The sequence below is a fragment of the Globicephala melas genome, chromosome 3, assembly GCF_963455315.2.
Source record: "Globicephala melas chromosome 3, mGloMel1.2, whole genome shotgun sequence".
NCBI classification, from domain to species: Eukaryota; Metazoa; Chordata; class Mammalia; order Artiodactyla; family Delphinidae; genus Globicephala; species Globicephala melas.
Window position 1 is genome coordinate 118,190,417 of NC_083316.1, and position 19,013 is coordinate 118,209,429.

General features: G+C 50.1%; 2 protein-coding genes across 4 annotated transcripts in view; both read left to right on the forward strand.

Annotated features, from left to right (window-relative positions):
• The first annotated feature begins 703 nt into the window (after positions 1-703).
• Positions 704-14,810, forward strand: DELE1 (DAP3 binding cell death enhancer 1). Of its 2 annotated transcripts, XM_030841113.3 has the most exons (13): positions 705-1,007; positions 1,716-1,830; positions 1,932-2,049; positions 4,085-4,232; positions 5,199-5,360; positions 5,603-5,691; positions 5,794-5,890; positions 8,735-8,877; positions 9,706-9,864; positions 9,958-10,050; positions 12,167-12,326; positions 13,076-13,315; positions 14,217-14,810. In XM_030841113.3, the coding sequence occupies exons 1-12, from the start codon at positions 977-979 to the stop codon at positions 13,312-13,314; spliced, it is 1,554 nt and encodes a 517-aa protein (XP_030696973.1). In that variant the 5' UTR covers positions 705-976; the 3' UTR covers position 13,315; positions 14,217-14,810. The 2 variants fall into 2 exon arrangements, with proteins under 2 accessions (XP_060152349.1, XP_030696973.1); XM_060296366.2 differs by lacking the exon at positions 1,716-1,830 and having other exon boundaries at positions 704-1,007.
• A 137-nt stretch (positions 14,811-14,947) lies between these two features.
• Positions 14,948-19,013, forward strand: part of RNF14 (ring finger protein 14) — a 46,445-nt gene continuing 42,379 nt past the window's right edge. For both annotated transcript variants that reach the window (XM_060296368.1, XM_030841120.2), the window contains exons 1-2: positions 14,948-15,448; positions 18,737-18,865. The gene's annotated coding sequence lies outside the window, so the exon portion shown is untranslated. The remainder of the gene's footprint in view (positions 15,449-18,736; positions 18,866-19,013) is intronic.

Below are 19,013 nucleotides of genomic sequence, written 5' to 3' on the forward strand. Positions count from 1 at the left end.
CAGAAGTCACTACCTGGGAGAAAGGAGGAGGGAGAAAGTGTAAGCAACTTATATTTGATTTTGAGCTCCTTTATTTCACGGATTCAGGTGTGGGGAAAGAGGACCGAGTCTTTGCCCAACAAAAGAATACACAGATAACTCTGGCTGGGTCTGAAGATGAGAGCTCTGATTAACAGGCGTGGGGGCGGGGAAGGGGCCAGTATCCTCTTTGGTATTTTGAAAGCAGCAATTCAAGTTGTTCTTGTCAAATCAGGAAGGACCAGTCGACCTCACTCCATCTGACTCTATTACTGGGCAGACGGAGGCCCAGACAAGGGAAGGGCTCGGCCCGAGGCTACATGGTGAGACAAAGCTGGAGCCAGAGCTGGATCCCCCGGAATCGGAACCCCGCTCGCAGTTATCATCGCCTACCCAGTCGGGCAACTCCAAGCAGATGGCCTTGGGCAGAAAGCTCGTACTACTGGTTTCCTCCGTCGGACCCTAAGGTTCCTCTCCTCCACCCACTGGGCCTGGTGTCTCCCACCTCCTCTAGCATCGGGGCCTGGGGAAGATTGTTCCCCCTCGAGTCTCCACGGTGTCTGCAAGGCCGTCTGGCACCACCGAGGCCGCTCTCGCCCCGCTTCTCAATGGTCCTTCTTCTGAGGCGGTTCAGCTTCGCCCCCTGCGACCCTCCTCCTCTGCACGACCCCCCCCCCATTCTTATGCCGGCAGCAAATGACACCTCTTCCACCGGAGGCCAGGCCCACATCCCCGTGCCCTTGTTGAAGTTCACCTCCCCGCCAGCCCCAGTACGCCTACACCTCCCACTTCCTTTCGCTGAGCGCCGTCCTTCCGGCTGGGCCCCCTTCTAATTGGCTGGCGGTGAGCTTCCTTGGGGACTCGGCCACTCCGAGGGCGCCACACAGGCCACTCTAGCCGCCGTCCCGGGGTTTGGCCGCGCTCTTTCGGCTGCGAACTCTATGGTGTTGGCGACGACATGTGGCGGCTCCCGGGACTCCTGGGCCGAGGTAAGGGCCTTCGGCCGCGGGTCTTGCGGCAGCTGAGACTTGGAACTGAGGAGGGGGCGGGCCGGAGGACTGAGCCAAAGCAATAGTGGGCGGTGTTAGAGCGGAAGAGAGGCGGGGTCGTTAGGGGCCGCCCTGCACTCTGAGTCAAGGGGCGGTTCGAATTTGAGGTGTGGGCGTGGCTAGTAGGAAGAGGGTGGGACTTAGAGCCAAGGAGATGGGTGGAGCCATTGGAAGGGGGAGGAGCCAAGTACCCGGAGATGGTGGGCGGAGTTCATGAAAGAGGAGTAGAGGCCAGTGCAGTAGGCGGGGCCAATGGGGTAGGCGGAGCCAATGAAAAGAGGCGCGATTTAGAGACAAAGAGCTACAAACATGGAGCGAGAGTTTGTGTATGAATGTCTGGTCATTTTAGAACAGTGGTTGTCAGCCCTAGGAGGGCGTCAGAATCACCCGGGGAGCTTTTTCAAAATATTGATGCTCAACCCTGAATGATCCTAGTTTATTTGGCTCTGGGGTGGCACGCTGGAATCTGTACTAAGCAAAAGATCCCCACGTGTATGTATCCTTGTTTAAGAACCTCTGCAGAAGCAGGTGCCAGTGTTTCCTCGGTTCCTGGCGTGGGGCTCTGTCAAGGGTCAGAGGGAAGATTGATGGGGCCACTGTTGCCTCAGTCCCGCTCATATCAAAGTGACTGATCCTTGCTCTGCACAGCTCTTCCCCGTCTGCTGGGACCTGGCCTCCGTGGGGTGACCTCCAAGTCCACCAGCCCAGATGGGCCTCAGGCTACCTCCTCCAACCTGCTGGTCCCTGTGCCCAGTTTCGACAGGTGAAAGACTGCCATTCCGTCACCCATGTGCTCCCCTAGCCTCCCTCTACTCCCACTTAGGACAGAACTTGATAGCCTCTGTTACATCTTACATCTTCTAGGTCTGGCCACCATGGCCCAGGCACAAGCAAGGGCCCAAGGTCCCATGGATGGAAGGCTGCCTTCCAGTGGATGTCTGCCCGTGACTCCCGGAACACATTGTGGGATGCCATATCATGGGTAAGGTTTCCCCAGCCCTGTCCTTGTCCTTCAGTGTGGATGAGAATGATCCTGTATGGAAGTATAGCCTAGAAACAAGAGCTAGGGCATCATTGTGGCCACACTCAAAATTTGAGTAACTCATGGCATTGGAGCATATTTGGGGAGATATTGCTACTCCCTTTCCCCCTGCTGCCCATGTATATATTCCTCCTTTCATTCAGTAAACATTTATTTAACACTTTCTTTGAGCCAGGCATTTTTTGCTAAGTACTAGGGACATAGCAGAGAACAAGGTAGATATGACTCTTGCCTTCCTGAATCTTATAATTAAATAATACTAAATAGCTAACTTTTAATTTATTAATGTATCTATATATATCATCTTATTTAATCCTTACAAAATCTTGCAGAGGAAATATAATCTCTATTTTATAGATGAGAAAACTCAGGCTCTGAAACTTTAGGTAACACTCTTAAGGTCACACAGCTATTCAGTAGAGGAACCAGATTTTACTCTGGAGCTCATGCTCTTAGCTACTATGCTCTGCAGCTTGGTTGCTATACCTAGTATGGCTTGTAAAAGCACATAGTACATATCCTGACCCATGATCGTCGCTCAGTAAATATTTGTTAAATCTGATCTATAAAGCCAGAGGCTCAGTAACACGAGGTCTAACAAGGCAGAATCTTTGCCTCTTAGGTTCTGCTTATAAGATATTTTAAATGAAGTTGGCACTCACGTCACACTTGTCTCCATCACTTCTCATCCTTCTCACTTTCATGCTGCATACTTTGGGCAAGTGGCTTGACCTCTCTGAGCCTCAGTTGTCTCATCTGTAACTTGGTGTCATCAGCAGAGCTGAGACTGGAATGTGTCCATGCCAGGGACACTTCTCTCTGGGGAGCTATGGCCTAGGGGCATAACACACCCTGGAGAGGGATGTGTTTTCCCATTTTGTCGAAGATATGAACCCTAGGGCAATCCTATAGTGAGTCCTTCTAAAACTGGGTCTGCATCTCAGGGGTCCTGATGCCATCCCTCAGCTCTGTCACTACTGCCTATGTGAAAGGGCCTGAGCACAAGCTTATCTCCAGTGATATGGATACGTGTCCCTGTTATTGACATTGCTGGGACCTTCTCTTCCTTCAGGTCTCAGCACACACATCACTTCTACAGACAGGCTTTCCTCTACTCCTGTCTTGTCAGGAGTCCCTCTTATGCCCTGTGTAAACTCTTGATTTGTTTCCTTAGCGGCATTTGGCATAATTTGTCGTTATTATATTATTTCTCTGTGTACTTGGATGTCGTCTTTCTCCCTCAGTGAAGGTATGAACTCCATGAGGGCAGAGACTGGGTCTGTCTTGTTTGCCATTGTATACAGTGCCTGTTGCAACAAATAAGTATTTGGGTGTCTTTTCTCGTGCATAACACAGGAAGGGACAGGGAAAACCAAGCAGTCACTGGGCTAGGAGCTAGCTTAGGTCTTCTGCAGACCTGTTGGAGAAGAGACACCCACGACAAGCCTGTAGCTGTGAATGTGTGTGGTGGGGTGGCTTTGGGGTGGGGGAGGAGTTGTGCCAGGCTAGAGAAGGAGGGAGCCTGTTGGGGAACTCTGACCCGTCTGCGTTTGGCTGCACGTGTGCCCAAGCCCAAACTTGCCGTGTTATCTTTTTGCCTGCTTAGATTTTGTTTATTCAGTCACTCGCTCAGGCGTTTATTCAGCATGTATTTATTAGTGCTGTATCTTAGTGCTCTGCTAGGCGCTGGGGATACATAGGTGAGCAAAACAGACATGGTTCCTCCCTCGTGGTGCTTAGAGACTAACAGGAGAGACAGACCTTGATGAGTAATTGTAGAGGTGGCTGTTTAAGTACCAGTGTGATCAGGGCTCCATGGGGGAAGTTCGGGTGCTTACGAGAGTGCGCTGTGGGGGAGCGGCTACAGCCAGGAGTCAGGAAGGACTTCTCGAGGAAGTGATGTTGGAGATGTAGGCGGAGACTGAAGGAGCTGACTGGTGGAGAACTGTGTCCCCTGAAGTGCTGTCTTCCTCAGGGCACCCTGGCCGTGCTGGCCCTGCAGCTGGCAAGGCAGATCCACTTCCAGGCATCCCTGCCAGCAGGACCTCGGCGAGCGGAGCGCTGCTTTTGGCGCAGTCCTCTGGACCGTTTCTTCTCATCTCCCTTGAGGCACCCGCGCTCCTGTGAGTTCTCAGTCCCGGGGACAGGAGAGCTGGGCTGGGAGCTTCTCTGGGCCAGGAAACATCTCTGGACACACCTCAGGAAAAGAGCCGTCAGCAGCTCCTTGCCTCTCCTATCTGCAGTCAGAGGAAGAGGAATGGGAGGAAGGTCTGTCCACCCGGCGTGTGGGCCACGCCTGTCCTCCAGGCCCCTCCCATGTCCTCCCCTCCCCTTCCATTGACAGAGCCCCGCAGGGGTCCAGGTCATTTTAGATCCTAGGAGTGGCTTCCTGCCCACTCCTCAGCCAGTTAGGTCATTCTCTGGTCAGTCATTCATCAGTAAGTGAATCTTTATTGAATGGCCATCATGTGCCGTGGTACAGAGGCAATGCAGCACAGTGATTAAGGCTCTGGAGTCACACTGTCATGGTTCAAGCCCAGAACTGCTGATACTAGTTTGGTGTCCCTGGATGAGTCACTTTTAACTTCCCTGTGCCTCAGTGTCTTCACCTATAGAATGGGGAACTAATAAAACCTACCCCCACAGGTTTCTTGGAAGGACTAAATAAGTTAATACATGTCGAGGACTTAGAACAGTGCCTGGCATGTAGTATGTGCTCAGTAAGTAGCGGTTTAAGTTCTTGCCCTTAGTATTATGATTATAATCATAATCAATATTAACCATCAAACTAAGTGCTAAGTGCTGGGGCTAGAACAGTGAATAAAGTAGATCCCTCCCTGCGACTGGAAGAATTCAAGCCAAGGAGCGATTTATGCTTGGGGTGTGGGGATCAGCATAAATGTGGGCCCCTCTCCACCCCTGCGGAGGGAAGCCAGCCAAGGAAGTGGAGGAGGAGGCATGTGAAGGACAGGTGTCAGCAGTTTCTAGATTCTTCCTTTGGTCCGCGAAGCCTCAGGGAGGGCTCAGTCAGCCCCAGCAGGCTGAACCTATCCCCTTCTGATGTGACCGCTCTCACTGGCTCTTTCCAGCACTGCGGAGACACATTCTGCCCAGCCCTGATAGCCCGGCTCCCAGGCACACTGGCCTCAGGGAACTCAGGCTGGGCCAGGAAGAACCCTCCACTCGGCCTGAGAGCCTCTCTTCACCCAGCTCCTTGAGAACAACTGGTCTTCAGGGTGCTTCTGAGGAAGGTATGGTCTCACCTCCTAAAATCAGCAGAAGGCGGTGGCGGGGTGGGGAGTTGGGCAGATGGACATTTGTTGCTGCATATACCACATTGCGGAATTGTCATTCCTGTGAGCCCCCATGCTTTCTGGGGCAATTTGGAATGATTTTGGTTCCTGGCAGTGGTGCTGGATGGAGGGCTCTGTGGACTGGGGGAGTGAGAGAAAAGGAGAACTAACACCTTCTTCCTTTGCCTTTTCCCTTGCAGATCCCAGTGACGCCGGCTTCCTGCATGCCAGCAGTAGCTTCAAGTCCAAGGCAAAGCCAGCCCAGCCTCGGCCCACTGGCGAAAAGCAGGTATTGTCCAGATTTGGCCACCTGGATCCCCGTAACATTCCCCTAGACAGGTGGCAATCCCAGTGAACTGTCCCATGATGAGTCTTTATATTTCTTCCCCAGGAACAAGATAAATCAAAAAGTCTTTCCCTCGAGGAGGCCATGACTTCCATTCAGCAGCTCTTCCAGCTCAGTGTTTCCATCGCTTTCAACTTCCTGGGTAACTGGGTGGACCCTGTCTCAAGAAGGGTGGATGGGAAAATGGAAAGGGTATGCAGTAGGTCAAGTAGAGTCAGGGCAGGGAGTGGTTTACATGAGAGAGAGTTTATTTTCTCCCAGGTAGGTCGACCAAATCTGGCCTGGTGGCACAGTGGTGTCAGGGACCTATTCTCAGTCAGATGGTTCTGCCCTTCTTAAAATGGGCTCCCATCTCAAGGTTCAGTTTGCCTCATATCCAAATTCTAGCTAGCTAGAAGGGAAAGGTGGGAAAACTAAAGGACCACTCCTCCCCAACCTAAAAGTTACACAAATCATTGTCCAGAATGAAGTCTCACGGCCTTACCTAGTCACAGAGGAGCCTGGAAAATAGAGTCCTTAGCTGAATGACCATGTGCTTACCTGAAAATTCCGTTACTGTGTCAGAAGGAGAAAATAAATCTCGAATGACACCTTGAATTTTCTGCCGCACTTAGGCAAGAACAGGCTCCTGAGATTTGGAGCAGGCCCTCAAGTGCCCTTCCTTACCCACATCTGGAGACTCCAGATTCCTCTCCACCATTTGTCCTATTCTCTGCAGTGACTTGGCTTCTTTCAGGCCTTCTCATGTGGAGACCCAGACTGCCAGCAGCATCTCCTGGACTCTAGTGGGCAAGTGAGTGAGAGGCTAGGATTCATTCAGTACAAATGTATTAAGCATTCACCTTTGGTTAGGTCTTAGTTGAGGTGTTGGGGGTACAGTGATTCACAAGACAAAGTCCTTACTCTCATGGAGCTTCCATGTGAGTTGAGGGAGAGAAAAACAGCAAACTGGTAAACAAATAAAAAAGGGAATTTCAGGGCTTCCCTGATGGCGCAGTGGTTGAGAGTCCGCCTGCTGATGCAGGGGACAGGGGTTCGTGCCCTGGTCCGGGAAGATCCCACATGCCGCGGAGCCATGGCCGCTGAGCCTGCGCCGTCCGGAGCCTGTGCTCTGCAACGGGAGAGGCCACAACAGTGAGAGGCCCGCATACCGCAAAAAAAAACCCCCAAAAAACAAAGAGTATTTCAGATAGTGATAAATGTTATGGAGAAAATTAAACAGGGGGATGCATTAGTGACTTGGGCAAGGAGCAGCTCTGATTTGGAAGGCCTCGCGGATGGAAAGATCCTTGACCAGACTGACAAAAACAAGCCAGTCTTGTTTCCATCTGGAGAAAGCTTTCCAAGTAAAGGGAACCGCAAGTGCAAAGGTCCTGAGGCAGGATTGAGTTTTGTTTGTTAAAGGAACAAAGAAAAGGGTGAGCGTGGTTGTAGTTTAGCGATCACCAGGAGAGTAGAAAGAGATGAAGTCAGAGAAGCAGGCAGGGGCCAGATCAGATCAGGCCTTCTGAGCCGTGGTGGCGTGTGGTGCTTCTGAGTGAGCCAGGAAGCCATTGGAGTGTTTTACGCTGGAGCAGGAAGTGGGGGTAGTCATGTGATCTGATTTACTTTTCCAAAGATCTCTCTGCCTGCTGTGTAGACAGACGCAGGTCATAGGAATGCCAGAGGGGAAACAGGAGACTAGATTGGAGCTGTTACTGATGGCTAAGCAAAACATGATGGTGACTTGGTTTAGGTTAGAGGCAGAGGATCGGTGTGGGGGATGGGGACAGGGTGGGATCCTGTGCCCTCTCGAGTCTTCTCCTCAAGAACAGAGGGCTCTGTGAACCCTTGACAGTGAGTTTTCAGGCAGCCAGGAGGTGACTCATTCACTGCTGGCCGAACGGAGCCCGGTTCTGCCTCATTGGCTTTTTGTGATTTTTCATGGGCAGACAGTCTTCCGCGAATTTTCTTGCCCATTCCTTCCTTCATATGCATATTCATTTATTCAGCAAGTGCTAAGCACTGTGGCAGAACACAAAGGGAGCATAAGCCATAATCATATTTTGCATTTGTATAGAGCTTTCACCCTATGCAAAGTTATTTCTTCTACATTCTTTTTCTGCTTCTGCCTCCAGGATTTTACAGTCTAATTGAGGAGACAGGGCTTGTACTCTTGAAACAGTTCAGTTCCTAGAAAAAGGCTTGTGTGTGAAGTAAGTGCCGAAAGCGTGTTTAAAGCCTGAGTGTGGTCTGAAGATTCTAGAGCAGAAACAGGTTGGGAAGGTCTGATGATGGAGGCAGAAAAAGGTATCCCAGGCAGGAGAAACAGCTTGAGCAAAGGCTTAGAGTTGAGAGTAGGCTGTGCTCAGCCCCTTCCCTGTTTTCCTTTTCGTTTGGATGATAAAGAGAACATGGGCTTTGGAGCTGAGCTCTCTTTCTTATATTCTCTCACAAAGCAAGATTGACAGTGTCAGCTGAATCAGTTATGTTATGTTGGTTACAAGCAGCCTAAAACCACTTTGGCTAACCTAAGCACAAAAGGAATCTATTGGGATCTGTCGACTTGCCAAGCCTCAGAAAGGACAGGAATCAGAGAGCTCCAGGGATGCATGCGGCAGTAACTGAGAAACAGCGTCTTCAGAGTGCTGCCATCAGAATAAACCTGCGGAAGCTGTTTTCTTTCCTGTTGCAGCCAGATCAAGATTCAGACTCCTGAGAGAGGGTCTCATTGGTTGGGAAGAGGGCAGGCACATTGATTGACAGCACTGCGGGGAGGGCTGTTCCCAAAGGGAAATTAGGATGTTGTTACCAAGAGGAGGATGGTGTACAGGAGGGCAGAACCCACTGATACCTATGGCAAACCAGTGAAATATTCAGAGGATGGAAGTGCATGCGAAGTGTCCAAAAAAAAAAGAAAAGAAAGGAAGGAGCATGTGGGTATCTGACTAAGAATGTGGGGAAGTTCACAGAGCAAGCTATGTTTACGCCTAGTGCTTTCTTACAGGGACAGAGAACATGAGGGATGGAGACTACATGGCAGCCTTTTCTTACTTCCAGAAAGCAGCAGACCGTGGCTACAGCAAAGCGCAGTACAATGTGGGCTTGTGTCACGAGCACGGCAGAGGCACCCCCAGGGACCTCGGCAAGGTACTACACTTCCTCCCTGCCCCCAGGCCCATGGCCTGTGCTGCACCGCCCAGAGTGACCTCCAGAAATGAGCAGTGGGCAGGGCTTGGGAAAGTCCAGCTTCTCTCTTCTAGCCCGGAGGGAAAACTAAGAAAGAAGTCTCCAGCTTCTAGGAATTTAGACTCAAAACACAGGAAGGCCGGGGACCTTGTCTTTCTTCTTTGCAGCTGTATCCTCACGACCTAGAACGTTACCTTGATGAAGGGATCAATTAATTCTAAAAAGTAGGATAAGTATGCATAGATGTTATATATAAGAATTTATTTATAACAGTTTCTTAGAATTGTATACGATGGCCAAAAAATGGGAAGAAACTTGAAGTTCCTTCAACAGAGAATTGGTTAATAAGATCTATGTGGGCCTTAAAAATGATATGCTAGATCTATATTTATTTTCAGGGAAAGATATTCATGGTGTATTGTTAAATGAAAAAGAATAGGTTACAAAAAATAGTGAGTGTAGTTTTCTCTCTCTCCCTTTCTTCCTACACACACACACATACACACACACATTTATATATGTGTGTGAGTGTATATTAACATATTTGTGTATATATGTTAATACATACAGTACGGGGGGGGAAGAAATTTGCAAGATTGTACACTAAAATGTTAACAGAGAATGATCTTTAGGAGGCAGGATTTCTTGGAATTTTGTTTCTATTTTTGGCTTCTCTGTATTTTCTGACTAATCTATAATGATTATGTGTTATTTAATTAAACACTTCACTCCATAAAAAGGCAGCGTACAGAGTTATCAGTTGACTGGATGTTTTTCCCTTTGCCCCAGGCAGCCTCTTACTACCAGCTGGCTGCCAGCCAGGGCCACAACCTGGCTCAGTACCGCTATGCCAGGTGCCTGCTGCAGGATCCAGCCTCCTCGTGGGACCCTGAGCAGCAGAGGGCAGTGTCCATGCTGAAGCATGCTGCAGACTCAGGCTTGAGAGAGGTGAGTGCCACTGGTGGGGTTACTCCTGGGCACTTGGGGCAGGTGGGGCCTGGCAGTGACCAAGATACCTTTTTCCTTCTTCCTTGACCACAGGCCCAAGCTTTTCTCGGGGTGCTCTTCACCAAGGAGGCATACCTGGACGAGCAGAGAGCCGTGAAATATCTTTGGCTTGCAGCCAACAGTGGGGTATGAGGTGTCCATATCCAGGCATGATGGGGATCAAGTCTGATAAAGGAAGGGATTTTGGAACTGGTACCGTGCCTAGGAGACGGTTGATAAGAGCATTGGGCTGGCTTCAAGCCTTAACTCTTGCTGACTTACTGTGTGCCCCTTGGACAGGTCCAGTGGTGTGCTGGCACTGGCTTGTACCAGCCTGCGAGAATTGTTGTTAGCTTGAAATCAGCTACGGGGAGAGCATTAGCATTAGAATTGCCAAATGCTACAAAACAGGGCTTTTTCCCCTGGAGAGCTGGTTGTTAAACATTTACTAGCATACTACTGGGCTGGTCACTTCTTGTCTTCCTCATCTCTTCAGATTGGGATACTAATGCCTGCCTGACCTGTCTACCACTTCACAGGGTTGTCGTGAGGATCAAAATCTGAGATAATAAGTGTGAAAGTGCTTTGTAAAGTGTACACGTGGAAGGTGCATCGTCACAAGTGGCTTAGTCCAGGGAAGTCAGAAGACGCGTGAGGTGAAGACATTGAGCAGTTTGGCGGGGTAGAGGATGTCTGGTTGTCTGTCACCTAGGGGTTGGCATCCAGGCAGCATGGAGTTTGTTCCACAGAGCATTAGTTCCATGGAACGTTTATAAATCACACGAGGGAAAAATGGTCAGATGGGTTTGGGAAATACTTTGTTAAACAGGTATCTTTAATGCAGGAAATCTCAGAGCTTTATGTCACTGTGAATTACTGAAAAGGCATCTGTGGGTTTGCTGTATCGTCAAGTGTCTTTGACCAGTATATTTTTTGAGTTGTATCTTAAAGGACCAGGAGCCCTGGGTTAAAGCCAGCAGGGGCCATGCACTAGAATTTCCCAGCATAGGGGCTGCTGCTTCTCTTTACTTCCTGGCCAACATAGTGATAGCGTTATTGAACTCTTGGGCATCAGAATACTTCTCCTTTTTCACTCTGTGTTGTCCAAAGTATCTGCAGTAGCCATCAAAAGGGGACCAATGTCATCAAACAGTACCTGCCTCTGTGCCTGTCTTTCTATGAAAGAGCCCCAGTCTTCCTTGGGCTCAGTGGGTTGTGTGACCATGTGTGGGACAAGCCTGGGGGCACCCTGGCTGGCATTAGTCACCCAGCATGCCAGGAGAAGTGCACAAAGGGATGTTGTGTAACACACACATAACAGCATGGGTGTTTTGGCCTAACTGTCCTAAGCTGGCCTGTAGCCATGAGTCCACCATATTTATTACATAGACTTTGACCTACGTGTTACAGAAACTCTTTAGAGGGTAGAAGAGAAATAGAACCATGGTTGGGAGATTGAATATAATGAAAATATTCATTACAGAGAGGGAGAGATGAATGATGTGGGCAACTAAAGGTGTGAAAATAATAACACTAATCTAAGCACTTTCCACATATTGACACATTTAATCCTCACGACAGGGTAATAAGGTAGGTGCTCTTATCATGCCTACTTTACAGATGAGGAAACTGAGGCACAGAGACACAGAATATGATGCCCGAGGTTACACAGCTGGTAAGTGGTGGAGCCAAGATTGGAACCCAGGCGTCTGGCTGGAGAGATTGGGCTCCTACTCACTACCTGATACTGCCTCTCCCAGGAGCCTAATTCTCAGTGAGAGGGGAGAGAGGATCCAGAGCCAGGGACAAAGAGATTAAACATGTTCTCTGTAATGTATGCTTTGTAGCTCTCTGGGTAGAGATCAGGAAGGCATTCAGGGCCTTCGGAAGCCCAGCCTCCACCCTTGCTCCTGGCTCTTTCAGGATAACATAGGAGCCCGACTCCCTGGGCTCCCAGAGCAGGGCCAAGTGCTTCCCGCAGCCTTCACTTCTGCACACTTTCAGCACCATCCTCAACACGAGAAGCCTCCACGCTGCTCTGGCTGGAAGCTCCCTGGGTGGAGGGATCCCTGTGTCCTCTGTTCTGGGCCTCTGGCTCTTCACAGTTGAGATCCCTTGGTCCAGGGAGGGTTGCAGCTGGGCCTGACCCTGCAGGGGTGAAGCACCGGCCTGCTGACTGCTGCACCTTCCTCCTGCCCCAGCGTTTCAGTTCTTCAGTCCTGCATGCGTGGGCATTTGTGTGTCTGTCCGTCTTCTCCTTTAGGATTCACAGAGCAGGTACCACTTGGGAATTTGCTATGAGAAGGGCCTTGGTGTGCAGAGGAATCTGGGAGAGGCTGTGAGATGCTACCAGCAGTCAGCAGCTCTGGGGAATGCGCCTGCCCAGGAGAGGCTGCGGACCCTCTTTTCCATGGAGGCAGCAGGTACAGATGAGAGTCAAAGCCAGCAGGTGCCTCCCCGAGCTCAGTACCCTGTGACGGAGAAGGGGGTGGCAGTAGTCTTTGGTCTCTTTGTTACTTCTGCTCCATTGGTGGGAACGAGCACAGCTTTTTGAGTCAGACAAATCAAACCTGAGTTTTAACCCCTGCTCCATTCCTGAACTTGGCCTGTATGTCTTTGCACCTCTGTTTCTTCACCTCTGAAAACTCATTAGATTGTAAAGATTAAATGAGATGGGACTTCCGTGGTGGCGCAGTGGTTAAGCATCTGCCTGCCAATGCAGGGGACACGGGTTTGAGCCCTGGTCCGGGAAGATCCCACATGCCGCGGAGCAACAAAGCCCGTGCGCCACAACTACCGAGCCTGTGCTCTAGAGCCCACGAGCCACAACTACTGAGCTCACGTGCCTAGAGCCCGTGCTCCACAACAAGAGAAGCCACCGCACTGAGATTAAATGAGATGACAGCAAAGGGCTTAGCACAGCCTGGCACACAGTAGGTGTTGAATAAATGGTAGTCACTCCAATGACTTGTCAGGAGAGACACCATCCCAAGGCTGCCTCCGTGCCCTGACTTACCATCTAGGGCTCTGGGAGCCCTGCTCACTCCTGACTCATTCGGGCTGACCTGGGTTAGTAGTGCCAGGGGAACCAAGTCCTTTAAGAAGCCCCTGCTCCAAAGTAGGAGTCTAAGAACACAGCCTGAGTAAGAGTTGCTCTCGCCTCTCCTCGCAGCCCCGGGGCCCAGCGACCTGGCAGTGAGAGGATTGAAGTCGTTTTCCAGCCCCTCCCTCTGCAGCCTGAACACCTTGCTGGCAGGAGCCTCGCGCCTGCCACATGCCTCCAGCACGGGGAACCTTGGCCTCCTCTATAGAAACGCTCGTCTCAGAGCCAGCCCCGGATCCCCCAGCAGGGCTGTTCTCCCACACCCCTACCCCTTGGAAAGGAGTCTCGTCAGACTGGGTTTCGGCTAAGGTGAGATAAAATGCAGCCACCGGTACCTCTCACTGGTGCTGGGGGGAGGGGCGGGCAGGGAGGAGATGGGATGCAGCAAAAAAAAACAGGGTGTCAGTATCCCTTTACAGGTAGAAATTCCATGGGGGCTCAGGTTCCCAAGCAATTTCAAGTGCATGGCTAATAAACGACTTTGACCATTTCCCCTAGTTGGTAGCCTCAGCCTCACAAGGGGGCAGTGGACACATTCATTTTTTGGCCACGCCACACGGCTTGTGAGGATCTTAGTTCCCCAACCAGGGATTGAACCCGCGGCCTCAGTGGTGAAAGCGCCGAGCCCTAACCACTGGACTGCCAGGGAATTCCCCATTCACAGTCATTTCTGTGCTGTGCATAAAAAAGATTCGTTCAGTGACCTGTGAAAAACTTTGCTGAAGGTTCCAGGGACCCTGGTCCTCGCCTTAGCCTTTGCCTTGGAGCAAATCCCTTCCCGTCCCCCTTGCCAGTCTTCGATTTCCTCAGGCTTAGACCACATCATTTTTTGCCAGCGTCTGATGTGTGTGCCTCCAGTGCTTCACCAGAGGATTTTAGGTAGTATTCAAACTAATATTTTTAAATTTTAGTGTTTGTATATTAATATATATTATAAAAATGCGATTAGCATGTCATAGTGTCACAGATATTAAAAATAATGAATCAAGTAGAGAAAAAACGTTGTGACATTGCGTAAAGGGGAGCACAGATCCAGAGAGGTGGCAGAAGTCATGGGGTGGTTTCACGAATGCCTAAAACTCAGGAAACGCTGAATGACGTCCGCTTTTGTTCATCCCCAATGGATTCCCGACTGTCTCCATTTCACCTTTGATTTGGAAGGAAGGAGTTTAGTGTCTAAATGCCTGATGTAGCTGCTTGACTTTTTCAGACCTTCGCACTTCACTCAGCCCTAGAGATGGAGCCTGCGAGTTCTCAGAGAGATACCACAACTTGAATCCCAGAGAAGAGGCCAGATGTTCACCCGCCTTCCCAAAGAACCTTAAGTACCTGCCCAGCACAGTACAGAAGAAGAAAGTGTGTAAAGATCCAGGTTCTGGCCACGTCACCTTGAAGCAGTGGCCTGACTTGCTGTGTTGTTTCCTCAATTGTAGACCAAGGGCAGCGGTGTCTGCCCTCCTACCCTCCAGGGCTGATGTAGGGCATTTCACTGCGGAAAGGACGTTGGTGCTTACTTAGGCCTGAGGAGGCAGAGTGATGCCCATGGTTACCTGGCTTTATGAGTCACCAGCCCAGGACAAGGACCCCAGCCTCCCAACTCCTGGCCCAGGGCTCTTTTTTGCACAGTTCTCACTGTAATTTTAGGTGAAAGCGTTACTATCGTCCTGCCGATACAAGGGGGTAAATGGCAATTGGGCCCTTGGAGTCTTGGAGCAGGAGAGTATAGATTTTGAGATCCTCTTTTGTGAAAGGTTTGTGCCAGAAATGGATGGGAGTTTAATAAAACTGATACTGGATTGTCTCATCACTCTTGCCCTTGAGTATGTTGGGGAAAGCCAGGGAGATGGGCAGGGGAAGCAGAAAGCCGAGGCTCCATCCTCATCTCTAAACTCTCCATTAACCAATTTAAAGGGTCTTAAAAGCTTCTCCGAGAGAGAGACATAGCAAGAAATGATTTCTGAGTCAACGCTAATGATTCCAATTACTGAATTTGTGCATAGCTGTTCCCCGGCTTCTGGATGTTAGCCCAAGTTCAATAGCAGAGATGTGGTTGAGGACGGGGGGTGGGAGGGACTGAGGCCCAAACCCCCTAGGAACTGTCCAAATGCGAAAGACCACCCAGCATGGCCAGCTCAAAGCGGGGAGGATTTGAGGAGGGGAGTTGTCCACATTTCCCTGTCTGCTGCCCGCCCCCCTCCCCAGCCTCTAGTGGTCTCATCACACTTTTCCCAGCAACTTCCTCTCACTGCTGGAGCCCTAAGCTTCCTCCAGCTCGAGCGCCTCTCCTGCCCTCTGCTCCCTTTCCAGGGCTGCCCTGCACACTGGCCTCACCCCCACTGGTCCCCTCATGTGGCTTTCTTCCACAGATGGCTCCTTGGAAGCAGGGACTTTGTCTTTGGATTCCAGTATCCTCAGCACTTAGCACAAGGTCCCGTCATGCAGGTAAGGGCTCAATACACACATTGGTTAAAGCTCCGGTTTTTAAGCTGTGCAGTGCACTAATCTCTGCAAAAAAAAAAAAAAAAAAAGATTTCTGTGGTCAAATAAGTTTGGGAAACAGTGTACTAGACGTCCCCTTTTTATAGATGCACGATGCACGTCAGCATAGTCAAGGTTCCAAGAAGTCCTGCAGTAAAGAACTTGGTTAACCCAGTGCTTCCCTCATAGAGTCGGGCGCAGAGCCCGGCTCCCTGCAGATCGCCGATGAACCTTCCCGGGGGCACCCTCTGTGTAAAGTAAAGTGTCACTTCCTGCCTTCCCATGGAGCTCCACTTGCCAGCCTCTTCCCCTCCTGTTGTCACTTGGGGTTCTCCGATTATGGGCTCCTCTGGCCATGCCTGGGGCCGGGGGGCAGTTCGCACAGTCCGGGGACCCAGGGCCTTCTGTGTTGATGGCCAAATAGGGTTCTCCCTCCCTCTCCGTCGTTATAAGTTAAGTGCTGATCCAATTTAGGGTACCAAATGTGGAGGGAGGATATTTTTAAGCTCTCCTTGTGGAGCAGGAAGGATGGAAGAGTCGTGAGAGAAATGCTGTCAAGGGGCCAAGAATCCTCGCTGTTCAGTCCCTACGGTCTCTGTACTGCCCAGGGGATGGGCTTCCTCGCAGACCCTGGAACTGCTGTGCTTTTGCCATTAAAATTCCGTTATTAATGACTCATTGTTAGTGCCCTGAAAGGAAATGTGAGGGGAGGCTAGGGAGGTGGCCTTTGTTAGCAGGGCCAGCCTGGGTCAGGACGACCCGAGGTTCGAGCCCTGATGCCCTCAGCAATGAGCCCTTTGCGCAAGGCTCTGCTGCCTCAGTTTCCTCATCCGGAGATGCTGTTTTCAGGGAGCCCTGACACTGTGGAGGGAATGAGGCTGTTTGGTTCATTATATCTTCAGTACTAATACAGGGCAGGGCACTTAGTAAATGTTCAGTAAATATTCATTCAGTGAATGAGGGATTCTATGCGTTGTCTTTTCTCCACCGGACACCAGCACCAAACCTACCCAGCAACATAGGAGGTGCTTTAAAATATCTGTTGAATGAATGATTCTGTATACCCCTCCCCTGACTGCCATTCCTAGTGCTACTTCTGACCTGTAGTAATTGCTCAGCAAATATAAAATGTTTGTTGAATGAGCGTTTCTGATCGTGCCCCCCACCCCAGACCCATTATATTGTGCCCAGTACTCAGTAGGGACTGGAAAACACTGATCTATTTTCTAGGTCCACACTATGTGCCAGGCTGAGCCTGTGCTAAAACTCCTCCCTCCCCTCCCCTGTCCTCTCTTCTCGTGTTGGAGATTTGGTTCTCTCCAGAGTCCCAAGGGTGGTAGTTGCCATCTCACTCATTTCAGTCAGCGGAGAGGTAGGGATCAGTGAACTGCCAAGCTGAAGTTGGGTCACAGACAAGGAGGCTTCCTGTCAATCTCAGGACGGCCCCCAGGCTCCGAGTGAGCACTGCATTGCCCTCCTGGTGCTGGAGGACGGCTGACTATTGATAAAAAATGTCCCTCTGCGCTTTCCAAATTAAGACGACATTTAACTGAGTGCTCGCTGGCTCGCCAGCTCCTTCAGTCTCCCGGGGGACAGAGCCCATCTTGGTGGAAACGGTTTTGAGCACGTCCAAGGTCTCAGCTCTGACATCTCGGCTTATGTCAAGAAGTTTCTGTAACCTTTCTGTTCAGCAGACTCAGTTCTGTCAGCATGCACACTGTCTCACTCTCAGTCGGTTATTGGGTATAAGGTCTGGCATCAGCCTGCTTGGAGGGGTTGCAACGTTCGGGTGAGAGCACTTAACCCTCACGTACCTACAACCCCGCCCTGATCAAAGGTCGGTTGCCTCAGAACAGGAACAGCTCTACCCATGAGTTCTCCAGGTTCGGCGGGGAATAGAGGATCACAGTGGGCCTTAATCTTATTTAGGTCACAGACCCCTTTGAGAATGAGATGAAAGCACTGACTCCTTCCCATAGAAAAATGCACATCTTCCCAATTTTGCATGCAGTTCAGCAGGTTCTTAGATCCTGAAGCCCAACCAAGAACCTCAGGTTAAGAACCCTTGATGTATTAGAAAGAACATCATCCTGAACCTCAGATGCAGATGCTAGCCCTGTCACAAGCCTGCCGTGTGGCTCTGGGCCAGTCAGCTCTTTCTGTCTTGCCATTTCCTTGGCTATAAAATGTTCAGACTTCTTGTGACTAAAATTGCCCACGTCTGTGGAGGTTTAGATAGTGACTGAGAGCAGTGCTGCTTATCTTTTTATAGGTCACATGTTCCTTTGAAAATCTGATAACTCCGTATCTTCTGCCTAGAAAAACACCTGTACACAAAGTCTCGCCTGGCATTCAGGGGGTCCAAGATTTAGGACTTTTGAACTAGAGTGAGGCAGTGATCCAGTCGTGAGCCCTGGTTCCAGTTTCCCTAGGTCACCTCTCCCCATCTCTTCTCTCCACCTCCCAACATCAGCTCTGCACTGAAAATCCACTAGTAATTGGGGGTCAGCACTGCCTACTCCAGTGCTGTGGTTTTCCGACTTTGTCTTCACATAATGGAACATTTTTTTTTCTCTTTTCTAAGGAAGGCTTACCTGGAGCTCCAATACAGAGAAAAGGGACTCCTGTAGCATCTATTTACCCATTTATTCATTTATTCTTCCATTCAACAAGTATTCATCAAGTGTTGCCTTGTGCCAGGTACCTGGCTGGTCAGGTTGGAGACCCTACCTGCTTGGTGTCCCCCAGCCTCTTTCATTGACTTGGGGAACCCAGCAGCTTGCAAATCACAGACCTTGTAAAGAGTTTACTCTGCCTCGGAGTGATGATCAGAGACCTAGAGACCCTGCTCCAGAAGCATTCCTGAAGCTCCTGAAGCACTATGAGGGCCTCATTTTCTTCATCTGTAAAATGGGATAATGGAATAATGATGCCTCATTGCATTCCAAGTGTGGATGGTTTTCATTATCCCTAGTGGGGAGTATGATTGGCCCATTTCTGTGGACAGTGAACATGTGTACTGAGCTCCAGAAAAAGGGCAAAAGGAGAGGCACAGAAAGGAATTTTTCCCTTTAGTATCCAAGAAAGCCCCACATTACTGAGAAGCTGAATAGACTGCTTGGAAATTTCCAGGGAAATTATAAGGCTGAGCCTTGGGAAAATATTTGCTATTTTTTTCACTCCTTCCTCTCCTGGAAGGTTTGCTGCTGTCAGTGTCAATTTCATAGACCCGGTTCACACACTGTCCTCTAGGGCCTGAATTCACTGCTGTGACAGAGGAAGATTTACTCACGATTGCTGGGTCTGGAAAGATGACTTCTGTACCTGAAGGGCTGCTTGCTGGGAAAGGACAGGAGTCTGCAGACACCCACCCTGCATCAGGTCAGTTCCAAGTCCCTCTCGCTATGTGCTTGGAAGAGCAGAGATGTGAAGGCCTGAGTGGCTTTGGAAATGGTCTTTTCAACTGTGTTTCTTGAGGGGATCTCAGGCAAGTCTGCTACTGGCAAAAGCTCACCTATGGGGGCTCTTC